Genomic DNA, 25,581 nt, shown 5'->3' with positions numbered 1-25,581 from the left:
CAGTCGCGTAGCACCAATGGGGCTAGGTGGGGCACAATGGGGGCGTGGCCGGGCATTCTGGGGGCGGGGCATTAATAATTTCTCTGTTACTGTAAAAAACTCTTCCTATAAAAAAAAGTTCCTAATTTCCAGCTGGTATCTTTCTGTCCATAATTTAAACTCATTCTAGGTCTAACAGTGCCAACAGAAACAACTACTTCTCCTCTAATTGACTGCCTGTCAAATGCCAAATACTTTCAAATACTCAATTTTGTTTCTAGAAATCAAAGGAGGATACTTTCCTTAAACAAGGAACTTTACCATCTTCTAAAACATGTTTTTAAAACAGCCCAATGGGAGGATAGTCCGTTTCTACATGACTAACCAGCCACATAGAGCAAACGGGACTTATGATTTTTGGACCTAATGGAATTTCTAATGGAAAAGCGGACCCAATTAGTAACCCCCTCTCGGCACACACAAATAATTAGTAACCCACTCTCGGGAACTGGTGAGAACCTGCTGGATCCCACCTCTGCTGATGGGCCATACCCAGCCCAGGTTCTAAGGGTCTTACTTCTATCAGTGAGGGGCAGAAGAAATGATGGGATAAAGAGGTTGAGAAAGGACAGGATTCAAACGCTGGTGGGAACCCGTAGGGCCTACAGCACCTGGATAAGGAAGGGTGTTTGGATACCCTGCTTTACTCTTGATTGAAGAATCTCAAAGCTGCCTACAAACTCCTTCCCTTCTTCTTCTTCTTCTTCTTCTTCTTCTTCTTCTTCTTCTTCTTCTTCTTCTTCTTCTTCTTCTTCTTCTTCTTCTTCTTCTTCTTCTTCTTCTTCTTCTTCTTCTTCTTCTTCTTCTTCTTCTTCTTCTTCTTCTTCTTCTTCTTCTCACAACAGACACCTTGTGAGGTAGGTAGAGTTGAGAGAGTTCTAAACGAACTGTGACTAGCCCAAGGTCACCCAGCAGGCGTCATGTCAAGGAGTGAGGAATCAAGCCTGGTTCTCCAGATTAGAGTCCAGCTGCTTGTAACCACTACCCACGCTAGTGTTCCTGGAGGCTAAGGAATTACTTCCTCCCCAAAGATGTTTCCAGATGGGAGGCCTACATGGCACCTACCTTTCTGTCCTTGGGTGCCGCCCCAAGGCATTTCTTTTACCTAGGCTCTTAATTGAGGGAGTTCCATCTTTTGCAGCTGTTGGGAGCCAGCAAGGTGTAGTGGTTAAGAGCAGGTGCACTCTAATCCGGAGAACCGGGTTTGATTTCCTGCTCTGCCACTTGAGCTGTGGAGGCTTATCTGGGGAACCAGATTAGCTTGAGCACATGCCAGCTGGATGACCTTGGGGTAGTCACAGTTCTTCGGAGCTCTCTCAGCCCCACCTACCTCACAGGGTGTTTGTTGTGAGGGGGGAAGGGGAAGAAGATTGTAAGCCCCAGGTCTCTTACAGGAAGGGATACCGATCAAACTCCTCCTCCTCCTCTTCCTCCTCCTCTTCTTCTTCTTCTGTATCCCACCTCTGGAGCAGGGGAATATAATCTGGAGAACCGGGTTTGATTCCTCAATTTTTTACCTGAGTGGCAGAGGCTTATCTGGTGAACCAGATGTGTTTCCACACTCCTATACTCCTGCTGGGTGAACTCTCTCAGCCCCACCTGCCTCACAAGATGCCTGTTGTGGGGAGAGGAAGGGAAAGGAACTTGTAAGCCACCTTGAGTCTTTTTACAGGAGAGAAAGGTGGGGTATAAATCCAAACTACTCGTCCTCCTCGTCCTCCTCCTCGTCCTCCTCCTCGTCCTCCTCGTCCTCCTCCTTCTTCTTCTTCATGTTCTTCTTCTTCATCATCATCATCATCTTCTTCTTCATGTTCTTCTTCATGTTCTTCTTCATGTTCTTCTTCATCATCATCATCATCTTCTTCATGTTCTTCTTCTTCTTCATCATCATCATCATCATCTTCTTCTTCTTCTTCTTCTTCATGTTCTTCTTCTTCTTCTTCTTCTTCTTCTTCTTCTTCTTCTTCTTCTTCTTCTTCTTCTTCTTCTTCTTCTTCTTCTTCTTCTTCTTCTTCTTCTGTGGTCTGCTTCTGGCCTGAGGACAATTTTAGGGAGATAATTTTAGGCTGCTGCATGTTGCTTTTTTTGCAGTTTGTTTTATGCCCTGGCATATCTGTTTAAAATAAGAAATATTACAAGCAAACACACACACACACACACACACACACACACACAAAGAACTAGAATCTCCCCCCATCCTCTTTTATCTTGATTGTGAATCTTTGAACTCGACTCCCATGTTCCCATCTGAAGTCTATCTGGTCTTCTTTAGCCTCCCACATCTGCTACAAACCCCCCATTTCTCCCAGCAATGGTGGTTTAGTGTCTTCGAGATGCCGTGATCACCAGAAGTTGGAAGTCATTTGTATATTAGGATGTCAGTTTGTAAGACACCGTTGAGGTTTTCTTAATTAACGCTGCTAACGTGCTCAGGGGGGGGGAAAAACTTCCCCAAATTGTATGCTGGGGTATTTTCATACCACATTCATGCCAAATTCTAATTTGCCTTCTTGGAGTAGAGAAACGTTCCACGCACACACAGTCGCAAAAGACGTTGTGTTTCATAATACCCAGACACCCAGAACCCGAAAATGCGCTTCCTCATCAAGCAGAAATTGTCCCTTTATGACCGAGTCCCCGAAGACATTTGTAAAATGTTTTCAACGATTTACCACGATGTATATATCAGCAGAGTTTAAAACGGAGCTACTCTGGTAAGATGAGAAGGCCTAGTAGTCTTCTTGCACTCACTGCAGCCTCCCACCACTGTTGGAAAAGAACACTCTCCACGCAAGATGTTCTTTCCATAGGAAGGTTTTACTTTAGCAGTTGCACGGTTACACAAGTCTATTCTATACAAGACTATAAAGCCATACAGAACTCTTCAGCAAGAACAAAGTTGAACACACACACTCTGAACTCAACTCTCTCTATCTCTGAACTTAGCATATACAATGCTTTGGTACTTATACATTCAAAAAGGATACCTCCCCCCCCCGCCCCAGCAACAGCCTCTCATTGGTCTAGAGCAGGGGTCTGCAACCGGCGGCTCTCCAGATGTTCATGGACTACAAATCCCATCAGCCCCTGCCAGCATGGCCAATTGGCCATGCTGGCGAGAACTGATGGAAAGGTAATCCATGAAGACATCTGGGCACCATGATTCTGAACCAGTCTAAGTCTGGATGAACTCGCAATCATGTTAAAGGTTAGCTGCTACTTCACCCTAGACTTACTGTCTCCGGCCTTGCTGTGTTGGCAAACTTCTGCTAACTAGGAGATGACCCTTTTGCGAACCTTTATTTATTTTTATATATATATCATGACTTACCACGATGTATAGCCATACGCATCCCCTCCAAATGGGGATTTCCACGAAACGCCATTTTATTTATTTCTCCTCTTCCCTCTGCTTTGTTGAAGAATATTTGTTTCTATGTTTACATGGCAAGAGTTACTGCAATTCTTTGCATCTTTGCAGTCCCCTCCTTCAATGGTATTCGTTTCCACCCAAATAAAGACCTGGAAAACCAGGTGAGAGGCAGGAATGAGCTAAAAAAATAGCATGGAGGGAAGGCGGGAAGGCAGAGAGGTGTAGGGGTATCTTAAAACAGTGGTGAGCTGGTGGCACTCAGATGTCATGGACTACAATTCCCATGTCCAGCCCTGCCAGAAATTGGCCATCCCTAGCAGGGGGCTGATGGGAATAATAGTCCATAACATCTGGGACCACCACAATCTTAAAAAAAAAGAATCACACACAGACAGAGTGAAACCCAGTTTGAAAACGTTTCAACTAAAGAATTGTTTTAAAAGGGCACCCATTTAAAACGTTTTGAGGCTGAAAATAAAATGTTTTGGTGTAGAAACAATGCAGAACTCCACAGAGGAAGCGTTCTGTTTCCTGCCTCCAAACGTTTTAAAGTGTCTGTGCTGAAAGGACCATCATTTAACATATATAATTGTGGATCTGAGATATTTTGCTACCCCAAAAGCATCTGTGAAGAGGTAGATCCCCTCCGGGGATATGAGAAGGGTAAAAAGTAGATGACTGGGGAAGGCAGTGGCAAACCACCTTGAAAACAGTCTGCCTAATAAACATCATGATGTGACATCACCTCGTGGGTCAGTAACGTTTGTGAAAGGTATCTTTTATGAACAGGGGATCAACAGGAGGGTTACCTTTCCTACATTCTTTAAATATTTTTGTTTGGATCAGTTTTTTTGGGGGGGGGAGGGAACCTCATGGGGCATATTGTATCTCCCTGCAGTTTTGAGCACTCCATTGGGAAGATCAATAGATTTCTGGATTGTTTTGTACACCTGTGGCTTTTTCATTGTCTACTGAAATAAAATCTTAAGAGGGAAGTGGCTGTATTTTAGGAACGTCGTTTAGTAATGTGCAGGTGACAGAGGGCATTCTGATCCTCGGGCAACTGGAGTAGAAATTATTTCCCATCAACATAAGCAGTAAATAGCCACCACTTCTGGTTACCCTAAACTACTACCTGTGCATGTGTGTGGGGTGTGTGTGTGTGTGTAAAGTCCTGTCAAGTTGCAGCAAACTGATGAGAACCCAATAGAGTTTTCAAGGCAAAGACTTTGGCCTTCCGCTGCATGACAATGCATTTTCCAACCACTTTCCACAGCTTCTGTTTGCAAATTGGATTTTGCTATCCCGCACAGCTTCAAAGAGCACTGAAAACGGTTTGGAGTGCACTATTCCTGCGTGTCGCGAATAACAACTGAAGTTTGTTTGCCACTGCCTTCCTCGGCATAACAACCCTGGTATTCCTTGGTGGTCTTCCATCCAAGTACTAACCAGGGAACAACACTGAAAATGAAATCCCATTTACATCGGAATTCTGTATGACCTCTAGAATCGTGCACAGAGACACTAAGGCCCCGCACATGCAAGAATAATGCACTTTCAATCCACTTTCCAGTTACTTTGCAGCTGGATTTTTTACTGTGGGCGCAGAGAATCCACTTTCAAACCATTGTGAAAGTGGATTGAGTGTGCGTTATTCTGCATGTGCAGAAGGGGCCTCAGTTCTGCATTCTGAAAAAAATTGTGCCAATGAAGCAGATGTACATTGCTATTTTGTTCTACATTTAATTTAAAGCATGTTTTGCCCTTATCTGTTTTCTGGTGCAGAATTGTTGCCTAGTTGTCTCTTTCCATATGTTGTTTGTGTGAGGTTTTGTTGTTCACCAGTTTTTTTGTTGCTGGTGTTGTGAATTTGTTTGTTCCTATTTGCATTGCTTTTGTTTCAAAGCCAATTAAGCTCCGTTTATATGTTACCGCTGCTGCGAAGCGGCGTTGTCTCGAAATTAGAACCAATGAATTAGGAATCTCAGTTATTCAGGTTTTTCTATTTCCAGCATTTCCACAGAGTGTGTTTGCGCTGCATGTGCATCTTCCTTATCTTTATACTATTGATACAAGAAGGTAGGTGGATGGAGTAGTCCTGAATGCACAGTTGCATGTACCTGTTGCTTAATGAATTTTTTTTTGTGATGTTTCACCAAAGCACATCATGTGCAGTAGCACATGCTATGCATCGGTGAAACACTGTTTCCCCCCCCTACATTTATGCTGAATAACAGTTTATACATAGTCTAACCCTCATTGATGCAGCTGGCCTCCTCGGGCGGACGCCCCACAGCCCTGGCCCCTGCCTGGTGGAACACTCTTCCTCCAGCTGTCCGGGTCCTGCGGGACCTTGGCGAGTTCCGCAGGGCCTGTAAGACACAGCTGTTCCACCGGGCTTTTGGAGTGTCCAGCCGCTGATAAGTTCCCCATTTTACTCTCCTGTGTTTGGGGTCCCTTACCATCTATGGGACCCTTTCCCCCCTCTCTTTGGGAGGTTTTATCAGGGTTTTTTGTACTGGCCGCCCGTTTTAATATATTGACCGCTGTGTTTATTTTAATGGGTTTTTAATTGTATATGTTATATATTTATGTTGTTCACCGCCCAGAGCCCTTCGGGGGTAGGGCGGCATATAAAACTCGATAGATAGATAGATAGATAGACAGACAGACAGACAGACAGACAGACAGACAGACAGACAGACAGACAGACAGACAGACAGACAGACAGACAGACAGACAGACAGAGACTGTCTAAAGCTGGATTTGATTTAAGAAAATATAGGCCATTATGTACTTGTGGTCTGCCCTGCAGATAGTGAGTATATATTCCCTTCAGGTCAGATTCTCAGTTATGCACATGCTTTCCCCGCTCCCGCACTCATTGTGCTACAGATCAGATCATCCCCGTGGTTTCCGAAAGTGGATAAAGCATGACTTTTTCAATGTATTGTCGAAGGCTTTCATGGCCGGAATCACTGGAGTGCTGTGCGGTTTCCGGGCTGTATGGCCGTGTTCTAGCAGCATTCTCTCCATACATCATACATATACATATGTATACATATACATATACTATACATCAAGGGAACCACTGACCGCATAGGAAAACTGATGAAGAAACATAACTTACAAACAATCTACAGACCCACTAGGAAAATTCAACAAATGCTACGTTCAGCAAAGTATAAGAGGGATCCTCTAGCTACTGCAGGAGTCTACCGCATACCATGTAGCTATGGGCAAGTCTACATAGGAACCACCAAACGCAGCGCTCAGACAAGAATCAAAGAACATCAACAGGGCCAAATCATCTCAACAACACCAGTTCTGAGGCATGGCCACACACTCACATTCAAAACGGCAAAAGTGATTCCTTTCCCGCCCCCATCATATTTCAACACCTGAGTCTAGATTAAGAGGCGCTTCCATACTTAATGGACGTGTATATGAGTAACCTGGAGAGAGACAGAATCAGATATTCTAGTTAAGCATCACCTCTTGGTTTTTAAGAATATCATAAATGTTCAGGTCGTATTGCAAAGCCACTCCCACCCCCCCAGCCCCCACCCCAGCCAGCTAATTGATAAATGATAGTGGAATTACTTTTCATAAGCACGGCTTCAAGGTCGGGAAGGAGACACTGTTAGAAAATGAAAACTATAAATAACCTTCCTTTGGAGAAGGGTGGGAGGCCAGGCTTCATACTCCGATGCCACAGGGTGGATTTGCACAATCATGTACCGCATAAAAGCTTTCAGGTTTTCCAGCCGAGGGGACTTCTCTCCTCCACACATTCAATGAGGGCCATTTCGAGTAGCTCCTACCAGCAATGGCATACAGAGAGCACACCTGTGGCTATTTCCCTGCTCAAGCGCATTTCGTGCAGCAAAACAGAGTGGGGACAAAACTGCTTGGAAGAATCGAGGAGAGGAAAATAGCTCTTAGCAATGGTGAAAAGCATCCATTGCTTTGCTTATTACTCCGTTATAAAACAGAGTCGAGTCAGGTTGACTTGCAAGATTAAAATGGAAAATGCAGTCCAGCCTGCCAAGTTTCCCTGGAAGCCCGGGCTGCGACGCGAGTGATCCTGAAACTTCCTAGCCTCCTTACAAGCCAGTTCAGGGTTTGAGATGATTTTGGATTCAAATGAAGAGCTTGCATTGTGAATATGCCATAATAAGCACTGGGATTTCCCCCCCTAAACGGTTCCCCACAGTGCAGACAGGCTGTGCGCCTGAGCACTCCATAGGCAGGGTAACAACACACCCTGGGGCGTCCTCTTACCTGAAGGAGGGAATAGATGGAAAAAAAAGGAAAATAATATCAGAGAACAGGAATAGAAGACACAAAGCATATTCCCGATCTCTCTGGGAATACCATAATGGATAGATTAATTGTAGCCAGTACCTTTATCTCTATGGTTGAGGCCGATTGGCATTAGAGCAATCACCTTAGCTAGGTGTAATGCCTGCCTTCTTCTTGTATGGACGCCACCTTGGAACACATAAAGGAAATGCCAGTGTGGCATAGGTTCTGTGGAAACAGTATCTCATATGCTGTTGGTGTCCCTTTTATGAGATAGATGGGAAGAAACACATAATCCCCTTCCTGCCATGGGTAGAAGGCATTACAGATAAACAGGGTTATATATCTTTTTAAACATGCAACTATAGACTGTTGGAAGCAGTTAGCTAAATTTTTTTAATGGTGTCATTTTATTTCGTCAAGAAGTTGTAAAGGCTGTTATTATCTTGCAATGTTAAGGTTAAACTATTTATATGCCATTAAAGGAATTATTCGAAATCGAAATCTGACACAAGAATAGGAAGGAAGGAAGGAAGGAAGGAAGGAAGGAAGGAAGGAAGGAAGGAAGGAAGGAGGAAGGAAGGAAGGAAGGAAGGAAGGAAGGAAGGAAGGAAGGAAGGAAGGAAAGGGAGGGAGGGAGGGAGGCAGGGAGGGAGCGACAGGCAGGCAGGCAGGCAGGCAGGCAGGCAGGCAGGCAGGCAGGCAGGAAGGAAGGAAGGAAGGGAGGGAGGAAGAAAGGAAGAAGGAAGGAAGGAAGAAGGGAAGAGAGAGGAAGGAAGGAAAGAGGGAAGGAAGGAAGGAAGGAAGGAAGGAAAGGAAGGAAGGAAAGGAAGATTCTTGTCTGTAGCCCTATGCTAGAGATAGAAGCTAGCAACAAAAGTACAGTGGTAGCATCAAACTTCAAAACTCTTTTAAGTAGACATGTTCCACCCTGGCACCATATTTTCCCCTGTTCCGGGTCCAGTCAAAAGTTTTTTTTGTACTCAGTTTACTTGGTGGATAGGTCAGAGAGGCACAATGAATTAAAAGGCAAAAATAAGATAAAATACAAGCATCCTCTGGATTTTATTTCTACTTCTATCACCCACAGTCCCTTATAGCAGATTGGTCATTTCTCCCTTGGGTTTCTTTCACAGCTGTTCAAATTAAGCCCATCAGTTAACTCCCTTACTTTATTTTTTGAAGTTATAGAGCTGGGCTGAAGTAACTAGAAACAGGATTGGGGCTTCAGGGTTAAGGCCAAATTCTGCATTCTTGCTGTTTTGATTCCAGTATCATTTCGCTTTTGTGTCTTCCTGGTGAGCAAAGAATCTGGGGTACCTCCCACTACCATTTGCTGCTGCTTCATGCTGGATTTTTTTTCTGTTAAAAAACAGCATTGTTCCAACTATATTTTTCTATCAACTGCTTATTAATGGCCTACAAGTGGAGTAAACATTGCACAATGTGGCATTCCATAAAGTGGAGAAACAATGAACGTGAGACGGACTGAAACCTACAACATCATCTGAAACTTGAAATGAGGCAAAAATAGCAATGTTGGGACTTCTCAACATCTCAATGTTGCCTCCCTTAGCTATGATATTTGTTTTATTGATCACTTGATTGAGTTTCCAGGTCTCAAGCTCCTTGAGAGACCCTGTTCCTGCAAAGAACAATTTGAAACTCTTTCCACCTCTTGAAGAAGAGTCTTTTTCTCCGTTTCCCTACCAGATTCACAACAATGGCAAGTGACAATATCCAAACGTTAAGAGAGGGAGAGCTTTTTGAAACCCGGGGGTCAGGAGAGGAACAAAGTCTAAAGAAACCCACGGCGGGATTTTCAGTTCAAGCTCCCAATAAATCAGAGAGCCCGCCGAGGGAGGCTGTATTAAGAAGAGATTGACAGGCCTCACAAGCGGCTGCAAACTCAGCCCCGGCGAGCACTGTGCGGCGTGCAGTACAGAAATACAAAAAGAAAAAAATGTGTTCTGGTTCCTGCAGTTAACAACAACAGTATGTGGTTGTGGGTTTTGCAGAGTGCAAAGGGACGCACCAGAGCTGGGGATGGTCTTGAATGTCTCATCCCTTTTGTTTTAACCTGAAAAAAAACACCCTGTGTTGAGTTCACTTCTCCCTGGTATGATTCAAAACGAAAAGTGTTTATTTTCTCAGTGTCCTGCTTCTTTGCATGGATTTTGTTCCTATTGGCTTTGATCAGGCGGAACGATTTCACTGATGGAAGAGATGTCTGTCAGTGGAGCAGACTTTCCTTGCCTGCAGCCTCCTGCTACAGCCCAAAATGTTCCCAAAAATTGTGCTCCTGGGGAGGGACACAGCATGATGGAGAAGGTCAGCAGCAGGAGGGGGGAAACTGGCAAAAACTGCACCTGCCGTTCCATTTTGCTGAAATTTGGCTTGGGATCCAACCCCGTTCCTGCACCAATCTGCATCTTATTAGACATCCATTGCACATATTAATGACTTATAAAAATGTACCGCACACGGTCACAATACAAACAAATTGACAAAACCAACAGTGCCAGTGGAGAAATGAAATGCTTGACATTAGTGTAAATGAATACGGTAGGAAACAAAGCAGGGAATGTTTGCTCATCCCTTATTGCACGTTTGTGGGGTGGGGTCCCTCTCAGGGTTGGCTGAATCACCTGCCTGTGGGGTTTACCAGCAAAGTTAGCTCCTAGAGTCTTTCATTTTTACTTTCCACATTTGCACATAGAGGACTGCCCTCCAGGAAAACATCAAGTTGAAGGCTACCCCCAATGATCTCAGGCCGAATTCCCACTGAAAATTTAATCTAGGTACAACCAACCCCTTCCGCACACACAAAATAATGCGATTTCAAACCACTTTCCTTTGTTTGCAAGTGGATTTTTTGCTATTCATACAGCTTCAAAGAGCACTGAAAGCAGTGTGTAAGTGCATTATTCTGCATGTGCGAAATGAACAGGTTCAAAAGAATTGGCACAGTTTTATCCAGGCTCCAACATCCTCGCTGCAGCATGTTTCTAGTGAACACATCTAGGCCTGCCCAGCAGGGTGGGGGGGGGTGCCTGCTGTCAGGGGTGCAATTGTTAAGCTAGCAGCACCAAAATTTCAGAGTGTCTTTAGGAGACCCTCATGATGATACCACCCAGATTTGGTGAAGTTTGGCTCATGGGGGCCAAAGTTATGGACTCTCAAATGTGTAGCCCCCATCTCTGATTACCTCCCATTGGAGTGTTTTTTTCAAAAAGGTGCATATACAAGCAGGTCCAGGAAAATCCCGTGATGGGGGGGGGGGGCGCAAGAAATGAGACTGATCTGTGTTCGGCTGTGAGGAGATCTCGAGGGCCCCTGGATATTTTGGGTGACTATCCCAGGATTAATCGCCAGTGAGGAAATCACTTTTAGTGACATCGACTCTTGGGAATCAAACCTGGTCAATTTGCATAGCCCCGCCTCTCCATCTGCACAGTTTCATCCTAGGTTAGATTTCTCAGTTGGGATGTATCAGTATGGGTGTCTTTCATTTCTTTTTGTGCTGATTGGCAGTGAGCATTTTTATTTTTCATCCGCTTGTATTCTTTGTTACATTCCGCATTTCAGTTTATCTTTATGCTTGAGGCATGTGTAGTTTTTACACCCTTTCTATTTATCTGTTTATTTTATTATATTCACTAGCAGTAAAGCCCGCTGTAGGGTAAACAATACAGCAAGCCTAGATAGGGCAAGGGCAGGGGACTGATTGGAGGACTGGGGGGGGCTACCCGGGGTGGGGTGGAGAGTCTGGAGGGCTTTCGCAGCCAGACGAGATGGAATGTCCCTCTGCCAATGATAGAACCAGGACTCACTTTATGGTCCTGCTCATATTGGTGGAGGTTCATCGTCCAGTTCCATCTCTTAGCTTTATTATCGGTGAAGATTTATTTTACCTTTCTCTCCAATGGGGATATTGGCTTATATGAATTCTCCTCTCTTCCATTTGTATCCTCACAACAACTTTTGAGGGGTGGGTCAGGCTATTGAGGGGTGTCATTAAAGGTTTCCTGACTTCATGGCCTCTGATCTCCCAGATATTATTATTATTATTATTATTATTATTATTATTATTATTATTATTATTATTATTATTATTATTATTATTATTATTATTATTATCATCATCATCATCATCATCATCATCATCATCATCATCATCATCATCATTATCATTATCATTATCATTATTATTTTGCTGTCAAGTCACATCTGAATTATGGTGACCCCTTGGTTGGGTTTCCAAGGCAAGAGACATTCAGGTGATTTGCCATTTAAGGAGTGTTAATGTGGTTTCTGGACTATGGCTGTGTTCTAGTAGCATTTTCTCCTGATGGCTGCATCTGTGGCTAGCCTGCATCTGTGGCATCTTCGGAAAATGCTACTAAACTTCTGTCCTGTCAGATACTACACAACACCAGTGATACGCCATTGAAAGCCTTCAACCAGTTTGCAGCCCCCCCCTCACCCCTCCGCTGTGGCCACCCTCTGCCCTTACCTGCAGAGGGAACTTCTTGTGGGGTGGAGGTGGAGCCAACAGTTCCGCGCCATACTGCTAAGCCCCTCCACCCTGGGAGGAGGAGATTGTGGAACTTTAACTACTGTAGTAGCCAGTTTTAACAACGGTTCTCGAACTGAACAAAAAATTAGGTACGAGTTTTACCAAACTGGTGCGAACTGCTGAATCCCACCACTGCCTTCGGCTATACATTGATTTGCCATGGCTAGTCCCTCGCTACACCACAGTATTCACAAATGGATGCTGATTTTTAACATCTATTTTACTACAGGATTTAACTACTTTGATTGAGGAGGAAAGACAGCTCCAGTTTCATCCCAAAGGCAAAGGAATGCTAAACGAAACTCCAATTTTGGTATCAAACCAGACTCGTTTAGGTTGGTAACATTCTTATTCTCAAATACTTAAAGTCTGACTGAAGTTTGAACGGTTATATATTAAGAGTTGCTTCAGGTTCTTTGGGCCTTAGTTTTAAACTTTTAAAAGTATTTTGGAAGATCTTTGGATTAGAAATGTTATCCCTGGTTGATTTAAGCATTTTAAATTTTATTGTTATTTGGTTTTGGTGGCTTTTACGCTTTGTTTAATGTGAGTGGCTTTGGGAGTAATATCTACGGAAAAGCAAAATCTAAATGTTCCAAAATAAAGTAAGCCACTCAGAGCCCCTAAACCAGTTCTTCGTTAACTGCAGGGGACACACACTGGTTAAAAAAAGAGTCTTATATGACTGAATAGACTGTATGCAGTTTTGCATTTCCACCAATAAATGACATTGCTGTTGGCTTCAGAAGAGAACAGTGATTCCCTCCCTAATTTCAGACTCCCACCCTGATCTGTAGGCTGTACTGACCCCAGAACAAAGTTTGGGTGGGGGGGTCAACGGACCAGAGCTGAAAAAGTCCTGATTTGCACAGTTTGTGAATGGGTGGATATGTGTGTGTGTTTGTAAAGTGAAGTCAAGTCAAATTAGAGTCAGCAGGAGGGCAACCCATGGGGCGGTGACCAACCTCCTCCAGATGTTCATGGACTACAATTCCCATCAGCCCCTGCCAGCATGGCCACTTGGCCATGGGGTTTTCAAGACAGCCAGAGTTCAGAGGGGTTTTGCCGTTGTGTGCCACTTCGGAGCAACCCTAGCAATAAAACTGCTTAAGGGTGAGAGATTCTCTGTTTTAATTGCACAAAAAGTCTCGTGTGTGTGTTGGGTATGGAGGTGGTTATTCCTTTCGACAACATTAAATCAATGCAATCAACCATTCCTGCAATCAGTGAAAATCACTTACAGCCTCAATTAGATAAAGCTTTAAATGAACCATTAAATCAGGGCAAAAAGGAGTTTAAAACAGTACATTATTTTATTAGAGTTTTTTTTTTTTTAAAAAATGCGTTAACTATGCATCAGGTGTGTGCGAACCCCTCTGAGCAATTTTGTGCCAAGGGTATTACTATTTTTTTGGTTGCCCTCGCTTGTCTCCAAAGGCTGAGCGAAGAGGGCTACACAGGTAGAAAAGCTAGACAGAATTTGATAGATGCTTGAAATCTGACAGGTTTCTTGTAGAAGCAGTCATTTTAAAAAAATCACCTGCAAATTTAGGAGTGCAAGGTATCCTCTCCCCAAGAACTTTGAGCATCTTCCCAAGATCATATTTAATTTATAAATGGATCTTAAGAGCTCGTGTATCTAATCTGGAGAACAGGGTTTGATTCCCAGCTCTGCCGCCTGAGCTAATGAAGGCTTCTCTGGGGAATTCAGATTAGCCTGTGCACTCCCACACACGCCAGCTGGGTGACCTTGGGCTAGTCACAGTTCTTCGGAGCTCTCTCAGCCCCACCTACCTCACAGGGTGTTTGTTGTGAGGGGGGAAGGGCAAGGAGATTGTCAGCCCCTTTGAGTCTCCTGCAGGAGAGAAAGGGGGGATATAAATCCAAACTCTTCTTCTTCTTCCTCCTATAAGTGCTTAAACAGGAACCTCCACATTTGCACCTCTAGTGTGAAATTACGTAAAATTGAAAACACCCAACAGGAAGCTGTTCCAAAATGGTGGTGCTCACACAATGTGCTCATACAATGTGGTGCTCACAAAATTGTGGTGCTCACACTCCACACTATGAAGTCCCTGCTCTGGCCATGCATCCTGAGTGGAAGGAACCTGGAGTGAAACCTCTTTTGTTGGAGGTGAAAACGCTGCAATAAAATTGTGTGTGTGTGTGTGTGTGTGTGTGTGTGTGTGTGTGTGTGTGTGTGTGTGTGTGTGTGTGTGTGTGTGTGTGTGTGAGGAATTATAAATTGCAAAACAAGTCATAAAACAAGCAGTATAATGATTCTGAAATCTGAAATGATAGGCCATTTCTGCATGCAGTGTTTTCCTTGCGGCTGCTTGCTTTGCTGTGGTGTTTTCCTGTGTTTTCCTGTTCACTCTAGGTCTAGGGACTGTGGAGCTGAGCAGCCATTTTGTCCACACACACAGATACCCCCATTGTGTGAGCAAACTCTGCCTGGGCTGCTCCATTTGCTTTAGGTTTGTTTGTTTTTTAAAAAAAACAGGGTTGGGGGGGGGGGTCTATCACTCCTGTTCTAGAAGTCTGAATCCACTTTGTTTTCCTTCACTTTCCAAGGGAAGGGAAAAAATTGCATTCTGGCCCGTTTCAGAAACAGTGGGGAGAGTCAGATCTAAGTGCACAGTGAGTTCTGACAAGGGGAAACATGTGCGTAACTGAGAATAGAAGAAGAAGAAGAAGAAGAAGAAGAAGAAGAAGAAGGAGGAGGAGGAGGAGGAGGAGGAGGAGGAGGAGGAGGAGGAGGAGAAGGAGGAGGCAAGGAGGAGGAGGAGGAGGAGGAGGAGTTTGGATTTATATCCCCACTACTCTCCTGTGAGACTCAAAGGGAGCTTACAAACTCCTTTCCCCCCCACAACAGAAGGTAGGAGTGGGTGGGGCTAGAAGTAACTCAGAAGAACTGTGACTAGCCAAGGTCACCCAACTGGCGTGTGTGTGGGAATGCACAGGCTAATCACAAATTCCCAGATAAGCCTCCACAGCTCAAATTGGCAAGGCAGGAATCAAAACCAGTTCCTCCAGATTAGAATGCACCTGCTCTTAACCACTACGCCACTGCTGCTCTTAGAATACAGCTCTAAGGGAATGTATGCTCAATGCAGAGGAGACCACAAATCCACAAATGGCCATATTCATAAAAGAGTCATCAGATTATTTATCATATTCCTTTGTATGGTGTGTGTGCATTGTACGGGTTAAATGCATCAGTTGTGTGGCAGTTCAACATACAATGCACACACACACACTACAAAACAAACATATATAATGCACACCTAATGTATCATGTTGATTTATTAATTCACAAATAATATTGCAAAAAGAAGTGAATCTTGTGGAGGAAGTTTAATGTGAGGGAACTGGATGGCGATTAGAGTGAAGGGGGAGGCTATCCCACACATCTCCTTGCATGCAGAAGGTTTCTCACAGAGGAATGCATCTCTGCTAGCAAAATGGGTCTGCAGGATGCAACCCTAAAGGTTCAATTGCAAAGGGAGAAGGCGGTATTAAGAAGAAGAAGAGAGTTTGGATTTATGCCCGCCCTTTCTCTCCTGTAAGGAGTCTCAAGGTGGCTTACAAGCTCCCTTCCCTTCCTCCCCCCACAACAGACACCTTGTGTGGTTGGTGGGGCTGAGAGGAGGATTCATGAGAGAACTGTGACTAGCAAGGTCTGTAAGGAGCGTGGGGTGAGGCAACATATCCTGGTTCACCAAGATAAGCCTCTACCACTCAGGTGGAGTGGGGGAATCAAACCCAGTTCTTCAGATTATAATCCCAGCTCTTAACCACTACACCACACACAAGGCGCGGGTTTGGACTTCTGATGGCAAGGCTGAAGAACGGGAATGCATTCCTAGATGGGTGGTGGTTTGGAAAAAAACAAGAGATGAGTTCTAGCGGTAGCCTTAAAGAAGCCACTGACCGGTAACTTTGAGATGAAAAGGAGCCAGCCAGTCTACCTGTATCGGGAATGACGGCTTCCTTTGTTCCTTCCATTAGCTTGGCATGCCTAAATACCTGTTTACGCTAATGTGGTCCTTGCCCCATAAGGATGATAAATGCAGCATGGGTCCGAAACATTTGAACAAATTTTTATATATCGATTTCATCAGACGGTACCTGGAGAAGTGGCGGGGAAGGGAGAGAATGAACCTTCATGGCGTCCAATTACAGTAGAAGTGGAACTCTGTCAGGTTTATTGAGCAATCCAACAAATGAATGGAAAACCCTACCAGAGTCAGCTGGTCTTTTCTTGCCGAATAATGCATCTGTGTCTTCAGTGATGGAAGCTGGAATTTGACTTGTCCGCGGGGGGGATCAAAGAAATGAAATAAATTAAATAAATTCCGGTGGAGATGCGATCTGTCAGGATTTGGCCTGGGACAGAGGAATTGGCGGATGAGGTGAGTGAGAAAGCGGCAGAGCTCTTTCTCAAAACAACTGACCTTTCCCACCCTTGGGTCTTGTTGCGGGCGGGCTGATAAAACCCTTCTTCCTTTGAAGTTATCAACTCTAGTGACTTGAGAACTACTCCTATAGGAGACTCAAAGGGCTTACACACTGTCCTTCCCCTTCACAACAAACACCCTGTGAGGTGGATGGGAGCTGAGAGAGCAGTGGCGTGGGAGGGTTAGAGCATTATTATCTAATCTGGGAGGAACGGGTTTGATGCCCAGCTCTGCCACCCTGGCTTCAATGGAGGCTGTCTGGGGAATTCCAGATTAGCCTGGCCACTCCACATGCCAGCTGGGTGACCTTGGGCTAGTCACAGCTTCTCAGCCCACCTACTTCACAGGTGTTTTGTTAATGAAGAGTGAAAGGTAATCAATGCCCAGATCCTCTACAGAAAGAAAGAAAGGGGATATAAATCAAACTCTTCTTCTTCTTCTCCTTTGGGTCGAGGGAGCTGAGCTGTTGGTAGTGTTTGGTGGGCTCTCCAGATGTTCAGGAACTACAATTCCCATCAGCCCCTGCCAGGATGGCCAATTGGCCATGCTGACAGGGGCTGATGGGAATTGTAGTTCCTGAACATCTGGAGAGCCGCAGGTTCCCTACCCCTGGCCTAGAGCATCTCTGTTCTAACTGCTACTTGAGGACTTCCAGAGAAAGGGGAGCTCACCACTTCCCTAGGCCAGCTTCATACAGTTGTCCAATCAGCTGCCCTGGAGGGCCAGCAAACAGACCACAGAGGCCAAGGACTTTCCTTGCTGTTGTCTGTGAGCACTGGTTTTCAGAGCTTCCCTTTGGTCACTTTGTGCTAGTACCAGTTAATAGACCTTTTCTCCATGAGGCTGCCTGATCCTCTTTCACTTTCTATGGCTGATTCCGCATGGGCCAAAAACAGAAGTGTGAAAATGGTGTAAAAGGGTTTAAAATGATGTAAAAGGGTTTATACTGTTTTCACACCGTTTTCACACTGCTGTTTTTGGCCCGTGCGGAATCAGCCTATGCTAATAGCCATTGCTACAATCACTGCCAGTGGATTTTAACTGTGAGCACTGGGGTAAATTCAGCCATCCTCCAGGGACTCTTATTCCAAGCTAAAATGAGCTCCTTTAAGTGGCTCTTTCTCCAATGGAAGAACCCCTTATGTTGGAGGAGGACTTCAGACTTGAACCAAAAGGATTGGGTGCAAACTTTTAAATAAATGATTGTGTGTGTTTAAAGTGTCACCAAGTTACAGCTGACATGGCAACCCCATAGGTTTTCAAGGCAAGAGACTAATAGAGCTGGTTTGCCATTGCCTTCCTCTGCATAATGGCCCTGAAATGTCTTGGTGACTGTAGCCAGGGCCAACCCTGCTTCCAGGATCTGACCATATCAGACTTGCCTGGGCCAGTCAAGTCAGGGCAATAAATAAATAAACTTTGCTCAGTGGAGTGGTAGGATGTGCTCCATTAATTCCTTACAGAGGAAAATAAAATAGAAAATCTTTCCAAAGGTGATATCCTCACTGGCTGTCAACTCCTTTTACATGTGCAAATAGATCTTAAGCTTACTCTTTTGTACGGAAGGTTTGTTGTGTGGGGGTCACATAAGGCAAAAAGAAATTGGATGCCAGGAAGAGGAAGAGGATCTAGCTGCACATTGAACTGTCCACCCCTCTGCCTTTTGTCCACCCCAAATCTTGTTCCAGATTGACACTTTTGTCAGCTTTGCAGGGGGTCAATTCAGGGAAGAGTAAGACTTAAGCCTTCCCAACTGCTTAGGTTGCCCAGTCAAAATGGTTCCAAAGAGCCACTTTTCCCTGCAGGGTGGAAACCTACCTATATATGTCGGGAGTGTTTTGATTGTGTGTTCCTGCATGGCAGGGGGTTGGACTTGATGGCCCTTGTGGTCTCTTCCAACTCTATGATTCTATGTGTAGTCAGACCTCAGAGCTCTTCACCTGTGTCTCACCTGGCCCAGAAATGAATCAATCAGTGTTGATTTGGGCTCTATCAGCCTTGGCTCAATATAAAATACGACTGCTGTTCAAGTTAAACTTGTGTACTTACAAGAAGATGAATGGACAGTTGTGAGGAGCGGAGTCCCCCAAAGGATCAGTATTGGGACAGGTGATTATTTATTTAATTTATTCATTAGAAATCCAAGGATTTGGGTGAAAATAAAAAACAGGAAGTAGCCCATAATGCCAGGATGTGACATAAGCCCTTTCCACACATGCAGAATCATTCACTTTCAATCCACGTTCACAATTGTTTGCAAGTGGATTTTGCTATTCCGCACAGTAAAATCCAGCTGCAAAGTGGATTGAAAGTGGATTGAAAGTGCATTATTCTGCATGTGCAGAAGGGGCCATAGGCTTGCCAGCCTCCAGGAGATCTCACCATTGTGTCTGATCTCCAAGTGACAGGAATCAGTTCTCCTGGAGAAAATGGCTGCTTTGGAAGGTGGTCTCTATGGCATTATACCCTCTCCTCCTCATATCCCATCCTCGTCATGCTGCACCCCCAACATCTCCAGGTATTCCTCAACCCAAAGCTGGCAGCCCTAATGTGATATAAAGAGTGGATCTTCTCCAGCTGCAAACAGCCACCATTTGATCAGTCTGGAGGGATCCTTTGATTGGATGGCTCTTCCAGCTATGACATTCTATAGGGGAGACAAGCACACCATCTCAGATCCTCAGACAATCATGGAGGTGTTGTGAGGGACCTATGAGGGTGGATTATAATTAAAGGCATCTCTAAGATTTCCCAGTAATGGCTTGCTTTGCCTTACAGGTGTGCATTGAATGCCAAAAAGCAGGTGTGCAGATGCACTTAGCCGCTTGCAATGGTGAGTGGGTGATCTTGTCCCTTCCCCATTTGACTTTTTAAAGGCAACGTTGTATTTTTGCATGTGCTTGAGAAGAAAGTAAATGATAAGAACATAAGAACATAAGAACAAGCCAGCTGGATCAGACCAGAGTCCATCTAGTCCAGCTTTCTGCTACTCGCAGTGGCCCACCAGGTGCCTTTGGGAGCTCACCTGCAGGAGGTGAAAGCAATGGCCTTCTGCGGCTGTTGCTCCCGAGCACCTGGACTGTTAAGGCATTTGCAATCTCAGATCAAAGAGGATCAAGATTGGTAGCCATAAATCGACTTCTCCTCCATAAATCTGTCCAAGTCCCTTTTAAAGTTATCCAAGTTAGTGGCCATTACCACCTCCTGTGGCAGCATATTCCAAACACCAATCACACGTTGCGTGAAGAAGTGTTTCCTTTTATTAGTCCTAATTCTTCCCCCCAGCATTTTCAATGTATCCCCCCTGGTTCTAGTATTGTGAGAAAGAGAGAAAAAATTACAGCGTGATGTAATAAAACATTCAAGGTGGCTTACAAGCTCCTTTCCTTTCCTCTCCCCACAATAGACACCTTGGCCCTTTCCCCACTTACTGTTTGCTGCGCACTACTCTGCCCAAATAGCGCGGGGTCCAGCGGCGCTCCCCACGAGTCCGGGCGGCGACAACGCAGCTGGCCCTACTCTGCCGCTCTCCCACCCCCTCAGGGCGAGTAATTTCTGGCGCTGATAAAACGGCACGTTTCATGACCGCGGGGCAGTGGGGAACACGACCCTGCACCAGAAATGACTCGCGCTGCGGGTAGCGCGCCGCAAACAGTAAGTGGGGAAAGGCCCCTTGTGAGGTGAGCTGAGAGAGTTCTGAAGAACTGTGACTAGCCCAAGGTCACCCGAGAGGAATGTAGGAGTGCAGAAATACATCTGGTTCACCAGATAAGCCTCCGCCACTCAGGGGGAGCAGCAGGGAATCAAACCCAGTTCTCCTGATTAGAATCCACCTGCTCTTAACCACTACACCACACTGGCTTTCAGCAACGACCTGGAGGATGGCAATCACATTCATGTCATTTTTCCCTACTAGAAGTTAAAGCAGCTCAATAGGACCATTTTTAGATCAGGGAAACAATTTATGGGGTTGTGAGTCCTTTCTCAGGGGTCATCCCCTCTCATGCCTCCATCCATATTGATCTGGGGAGGGGGAAATGACTGTTTTTAAAGAACCGCATTATATAGAGACAGTTTGGATTCTGGAACTCCACTCTTCTATGTAGTTGAGTTCTTGCAGTTTTTATTTTCAGTTGTATCCTTTCAATCGGGGACACCCTGAAATATTTTATGTGTGAAGCCAGCCTTTGTCTCCATGCAGGCGAAAGGCTCAAAGTGACCACCAGGTGGAGATTACACTGCTCTGTCTGAAATGCAGGTAGAAAAATGCAGCCTCAGTTTGCACTATATAGGGAAGAGAGTGTTGCAGCTTTCCTGGATTTAAAAGGGGCATTTGACTCCATATCTAGAGCCTTACTGTGGAGAAAATTGATGGCGTTACATATTGACCCCAGACTACTGTTCCTCATAAAACAGCTATACACTTGCACTAGCTGTAGAATAAGAGCCGCAACAAAAGGACCGCTCACAGAAAATATCATCACAACCAGAGGGGTCAAACAAGGCTGTACATTGGCCCCCACTTTGTTCAATATATTCCTTAGTGATCTAGTGCCAACCCTCCAGAAGGCATGTTCCCAAACTAAGCGCTAAACCGTGCCCACGTTACTTTATGCTGGCGACACCGTTCTTCTTTCCCACACTAAAGTTGGTCTCACTCGTCTCTTAAATTGCTGTGCTGAATATTGTAAGAGGGAAGAGAGTGGGGGTTTCAACCTCTGTTTTGGTATTCAAAACTAGCTCCTCCCCACCAAGTGGGGGCAGGGGGCAGGGAGATGTGTTCACTCCTTTAAAAAGTGAACAACATGGGGACTGAGTGGAGGTTAAAGGGTTAAACACACTCTCTTCTGTGCCCAGCCACGAGGCAAATTGAGGCTGCACAAGCTGGCTGCTTGCATTTTATGAACAGTTATCTTCTTTACTTCATCTGTTTAAGTCCTCCAAGAGAAGGTTCTTGAATGTGGTGGGCGGTCTGTGGCATGAGTAAGGGACAATTCACACCTGCTTGTAAATCACACCTGACTTTTTCATCACTTGATGCCTCATAGATAAATATGTGAGTGGTCTTCACTGGGAAGCCTTCTGTGTTAGGAAAACGCTATCTGCGGATTTTTGATTGATGGCAACTCATTTGCGAATGCCAGTCGCCCACTTGAAAAATGTGACGCCAGCCCACAATGACAGCTCCCTTTGTTTCCTCTTCTCCTTCCAGCAAATGTCCTGCGAACCCTAAGTTTGTGTGGCCTCATGCATCACCTGCACCCACAACAGATTTTTGTCACCGTTCACGACGCTGCGTCCTACCTCCAGCAGATCACGGTAAGAGGCCAAAGGCATGGAGAAGGAAGGCCTGTTGCTCTCCTCCGAAAGGAGATGTTCCAAATTGAGAACAAGACTCTGGAAGCCAAGCACATTTGCTTTCCAGGACTCCTTGTGGCATTTCTGCCAGAAATACATAGGAATGTGATTCAACACAAGGCACTTTGGCTATAAGCATGGTTTACAGTCTCAGACTCAAGAAAGCATAGGAATGCGATCCAACTCGAGCTACGTTGGTAAGGAGGCTTTTTGCCTGAAGAAAAATCCTTTGAAAGCGGACTTCTTATTTTGAAAACTGCTCGTGCTGGGCTTCCAGAGTCTTGTTTACAATTGGACTCAATCAAATTCTTTATTGCAGTCAAAGACCAGCACATATTAATACAAACTGAGAAGTGCGCTTATACACAGTCGGTGACCGTTTACTAAAAGGTCAACTCGCGAAAAAGCAAGTAGTAGATAAAATACATTTGATTATGTCAAAAGATTAAAAAGTTAATATAATTACACTTGTAAAGTGCCTGTGCAGTCTTGCTAAAACCTATAGTGACATTGCTAGAAAACTCCGGCCTCCGACCATATCTTCTAAGGATCACAGTTTCTTCAGTCTTTCCCTCCCTAAACTATTCAGCCGGCAGATGTCTCTTATTGTGTTTGTAGATTAAAGAACAAAAACGGGCCAAGGTTGTCCGTGTAATTTTTCTTGGTCCCTACCTGTCAATATGTAGGCCAGTACATCTTTATAGTTTAGGCCTATTAGACCTGTCATGGCTGGGCTGAGGATTTCCTTTCGGGGCTTTTCAAAAGTGGGACATCTAAATAACATGTGTTCTAATGTATCTATTTCGCCTAGAGGGCGCCTCTTTTCATAAGGGATTTTCTTGTATTTCCCCTTTAACAGCGAGGAGGGAAGAGAATTACATCTGGCCAATGAGAAAGCTCTTCTTGTGTTGCTGTTTTCAAGGAAAAACAGATATGGTGCTGTTGTTACTTGCCATCTTAGGTGTTCCGGTGCAATGTACTTAGGTGTTTTTAGGAGATCTGTTTGTCTCTCAATATCAAAAATTCTCTGCTTGACCTGTATACGGGCCCTATCAGCTCCCATGGCTATTAGAGCTTGTATGGAGAGTCCCATCTGTTGTATGGTGGTTTGGACTTTCTTATGCCAGCTAGACTGAAAATTGCTGAAAATTATCCTACAATTGGACTAATTATACTTGACTCTCAGCGTCTGAAAGATGATATTAGAATATCAAGAGAAGTTGTCTTGAATTGAGATGTGCCTTTCTTCCTGTGTTCTGAGTTCTATTGCAATTTTTATATAATTGGGGATTATTGTTTTGATTGCACTGTTGACACTTCATTATAAATTTCATAAACATTTATTGGTTGTCTCGTTGTGTGCAGCAGAGAGTGAATTGTATTTGTATTTCATTGTAATGGTTAAGGTGTCAGAGGGCCTTTCCCCACTTACCTGAAGCCCCGTGCTACTTTAGGAGAGTAGCACGGGGTCCCCCAGCACTTCTTCACGCAGAGGGCGGCGACAGCTATCAGCCTTCCTAACGCTGCCATCAGTAAAACACAAGCGTTTTCCTCAGCTGAGGCATCCCTGGCGCTCTTGCAAAGGGCATCATGGGGACGCCCGGGCGTGTGCCAGGGATGCCGCGCGCTGAGAGCAGCAGGCGGCATAGGGGGGATCATGTGCAGTGGGGAAACGCCCAAAGATCTGGGAGACTCAGGTTCAAATCCCCACTCTGCCGTGGAAAGTGAATGATTTGCTGGATGACCTTGGGTCAGTCACACTCTCAGCCTTGACCCTAGTAAGTATTTGGATAGAAGACCTCTCAGGAATACCAGGGTCATGATGCGGAAGTAGGCAACGGCAAGCCACCTTTGAAAACTGTGTAGGTTGCCATAAGTCAGCTGTGACTTGACGGCATTTTCCACCACCAGGGTAGAATTATCCTGCCTCATTTGAGCCTGTGGTAGTTTCTTCTGGATGCAACTGGGGGGGGGGGGGATCCAAATACCAGCAGGTTTAAGGAAACATTCAGCAAAGAGACTGATTAAGGTACAGGACTGGAGGTCTTTCCTCGCAGATGATTTCCCTGTGGTTTGAGTGTCAATCTTAGCATTAGACCTCTATATAATATCCCATTTGTTTTCTTTCTGAGGATTCTTCCATGTCCCTCTGTGCTTTCCATATTGGGTCAAAGACGGTTTGCAAAAGCATTGAAGAAGGACAAGGCAGCCCTTGAAAGACAAGCAGAAAAAAGCAATACTGTTAAGGAAGCTCAGCAGCCAAAATCATGGAGAAACCTCCGTGTGAAAAGACCCTAAATATTCTTATGCCAAATACCTAAGTGTGAATAGAACCTGTCATCTGTCAAGGGTTCCATACAAGCATTAATGCTCAGCTTGTTCTTTGGTACAAGAACCGACTTGGTGATTTCAATACCAGGCTTGGGAGGGGGGGGGGAGTGTGTGTTGAGAATGTGAAAACTGGTTTATTCCTGTGATAAAGGATGGACATCCTTATTCTCAAACACCAGATTGTCATGATGGTGGGGGGTGGGGGATGACTTGCCCTGAGATGTGCCTGATGGAGAACTCTTTTTATGGTTTCTGCTTAGGAAACTGTGGAGCAGAAGGACCCAACCATCTGGGTATAATGCTTCGCTGTCTGTCCAGGGCCAAGGACTGAATCAAACCAACGCATATGTAGCAGGATGAGATTGGAGAGCATTACTCAGGGCAGCTGGCTGCCTCTGAGACATACAAAGTCCTCGCTGCCAAGATGAAGTGCTGGCTTGCAAGGAAAGACGGCTGAGAATGCTTACCCAAACAAGAACGGAGACACCAAAGGGAAGAAGGCGGCACAGCGAGTCAAGAAGCACCTTCTAATCTGGAGAACCGGGTTTGATTCCCCACTCCTCCACCTGAGTGGCAGAGACTTACCTGCTGAACCAGATGGGTTTCCACACTTCTGCAATCCTGCTGGGTGACCTTGGCCTAGTCACAGTTCTTCGGAACTCTCTCAGCCCCACCTACCTCACAAGGTGTCTGTTGTAGGGAGAGGAAGGGAAAGGAGCTTGTCAGCCACCTTGAGTCTCCTTACAGGAGAGAAAGGGGGGATCTAAATCCAAACTCTTCTTCTTCTCAGCCAGTAGCTTCTTTTCTGGGCCATAAACGGGATAGCCAGATGTCACTTTAACTAGCCTGCCATTTCAGTCCCAGGAGAAACATCTATATTATGCACCCTCCTGTCCAAGCTCACACCATTCTAGACTGCAGGAAGGAGAAACCCATACAACAGTTGCAAGCCGCATCGCACATGGCATCGTAGGAAAATCCTTGGTTGCTGGCGCATACCTTTTTTTGTTGTTGCTGTTACATTACTTTGAAAAGAATAATACCTTTGAGTTTCTACAGGCCTTTCCCCACTTACCTTAAGCCCTGCGCTACTTGAGGAGAGTAGCGCGGGGTTCCTCCTCCCTCCCCACTGCAGG

The 25,581-nt window shown here is 45.0% G+C and overlaps 1 protein-coding gene across 1 annotated transcript in view; it reads left to right on the top strand.

Annotated features, from left to right (window-relative positions):
- The window catches only part of LOC125429467 (solute carrier family 26 member 10-like), a 74,847-nt gene extending 49,759 nt beyond the window's left edge, over positions 1 to 25,088 (top strand). Inside the window, exons 16-18 of the mRNA XM_048490596.1 lie at positions 19,535 to 19,589; positions 21,969 to 22,075; positions 24,706 to 25,088. Of these exons, the coding sequence (XP_048346553.1) occupies positions 19,535 to 19,589; positions 21,969 to 22,075; positions 24,706 to 24,744 (201 nt within the window). The 3' untranslated portion in view covers positions 24,745 to 25,088. The remainder of the gene's footprint in view (positions 1 to 19,534; positions 19,590 to 21,968; positions 22,076 to 24,705) is intronic.
- The last annotated feature ends 493 nt before the right edge of the window (positions 25,089 to 25,581 follow it).

Source organism: Sphaerodactylus townsendi, linkage group LG03 (assembly GCF_021028975.2).
Source record: "Sphaerodactylus townsendi isolate TG3544 linkage group LG03, MPM_Stown_v2.3, whole genome shotgun sequence".
Taxonomy (NCBI): Eukaryota; Metazoa; Chordata; class Lepidosauria; order Squamata; family Sphaerodactylidae; genus Sphaerodactylus; species Sphaerodactylus townsendi.
The sequence above is the reverse complement of the archived record's forward strand: the minus strand, read 5'-3'. Positions and strand labels throughout refer to the sequence as shown.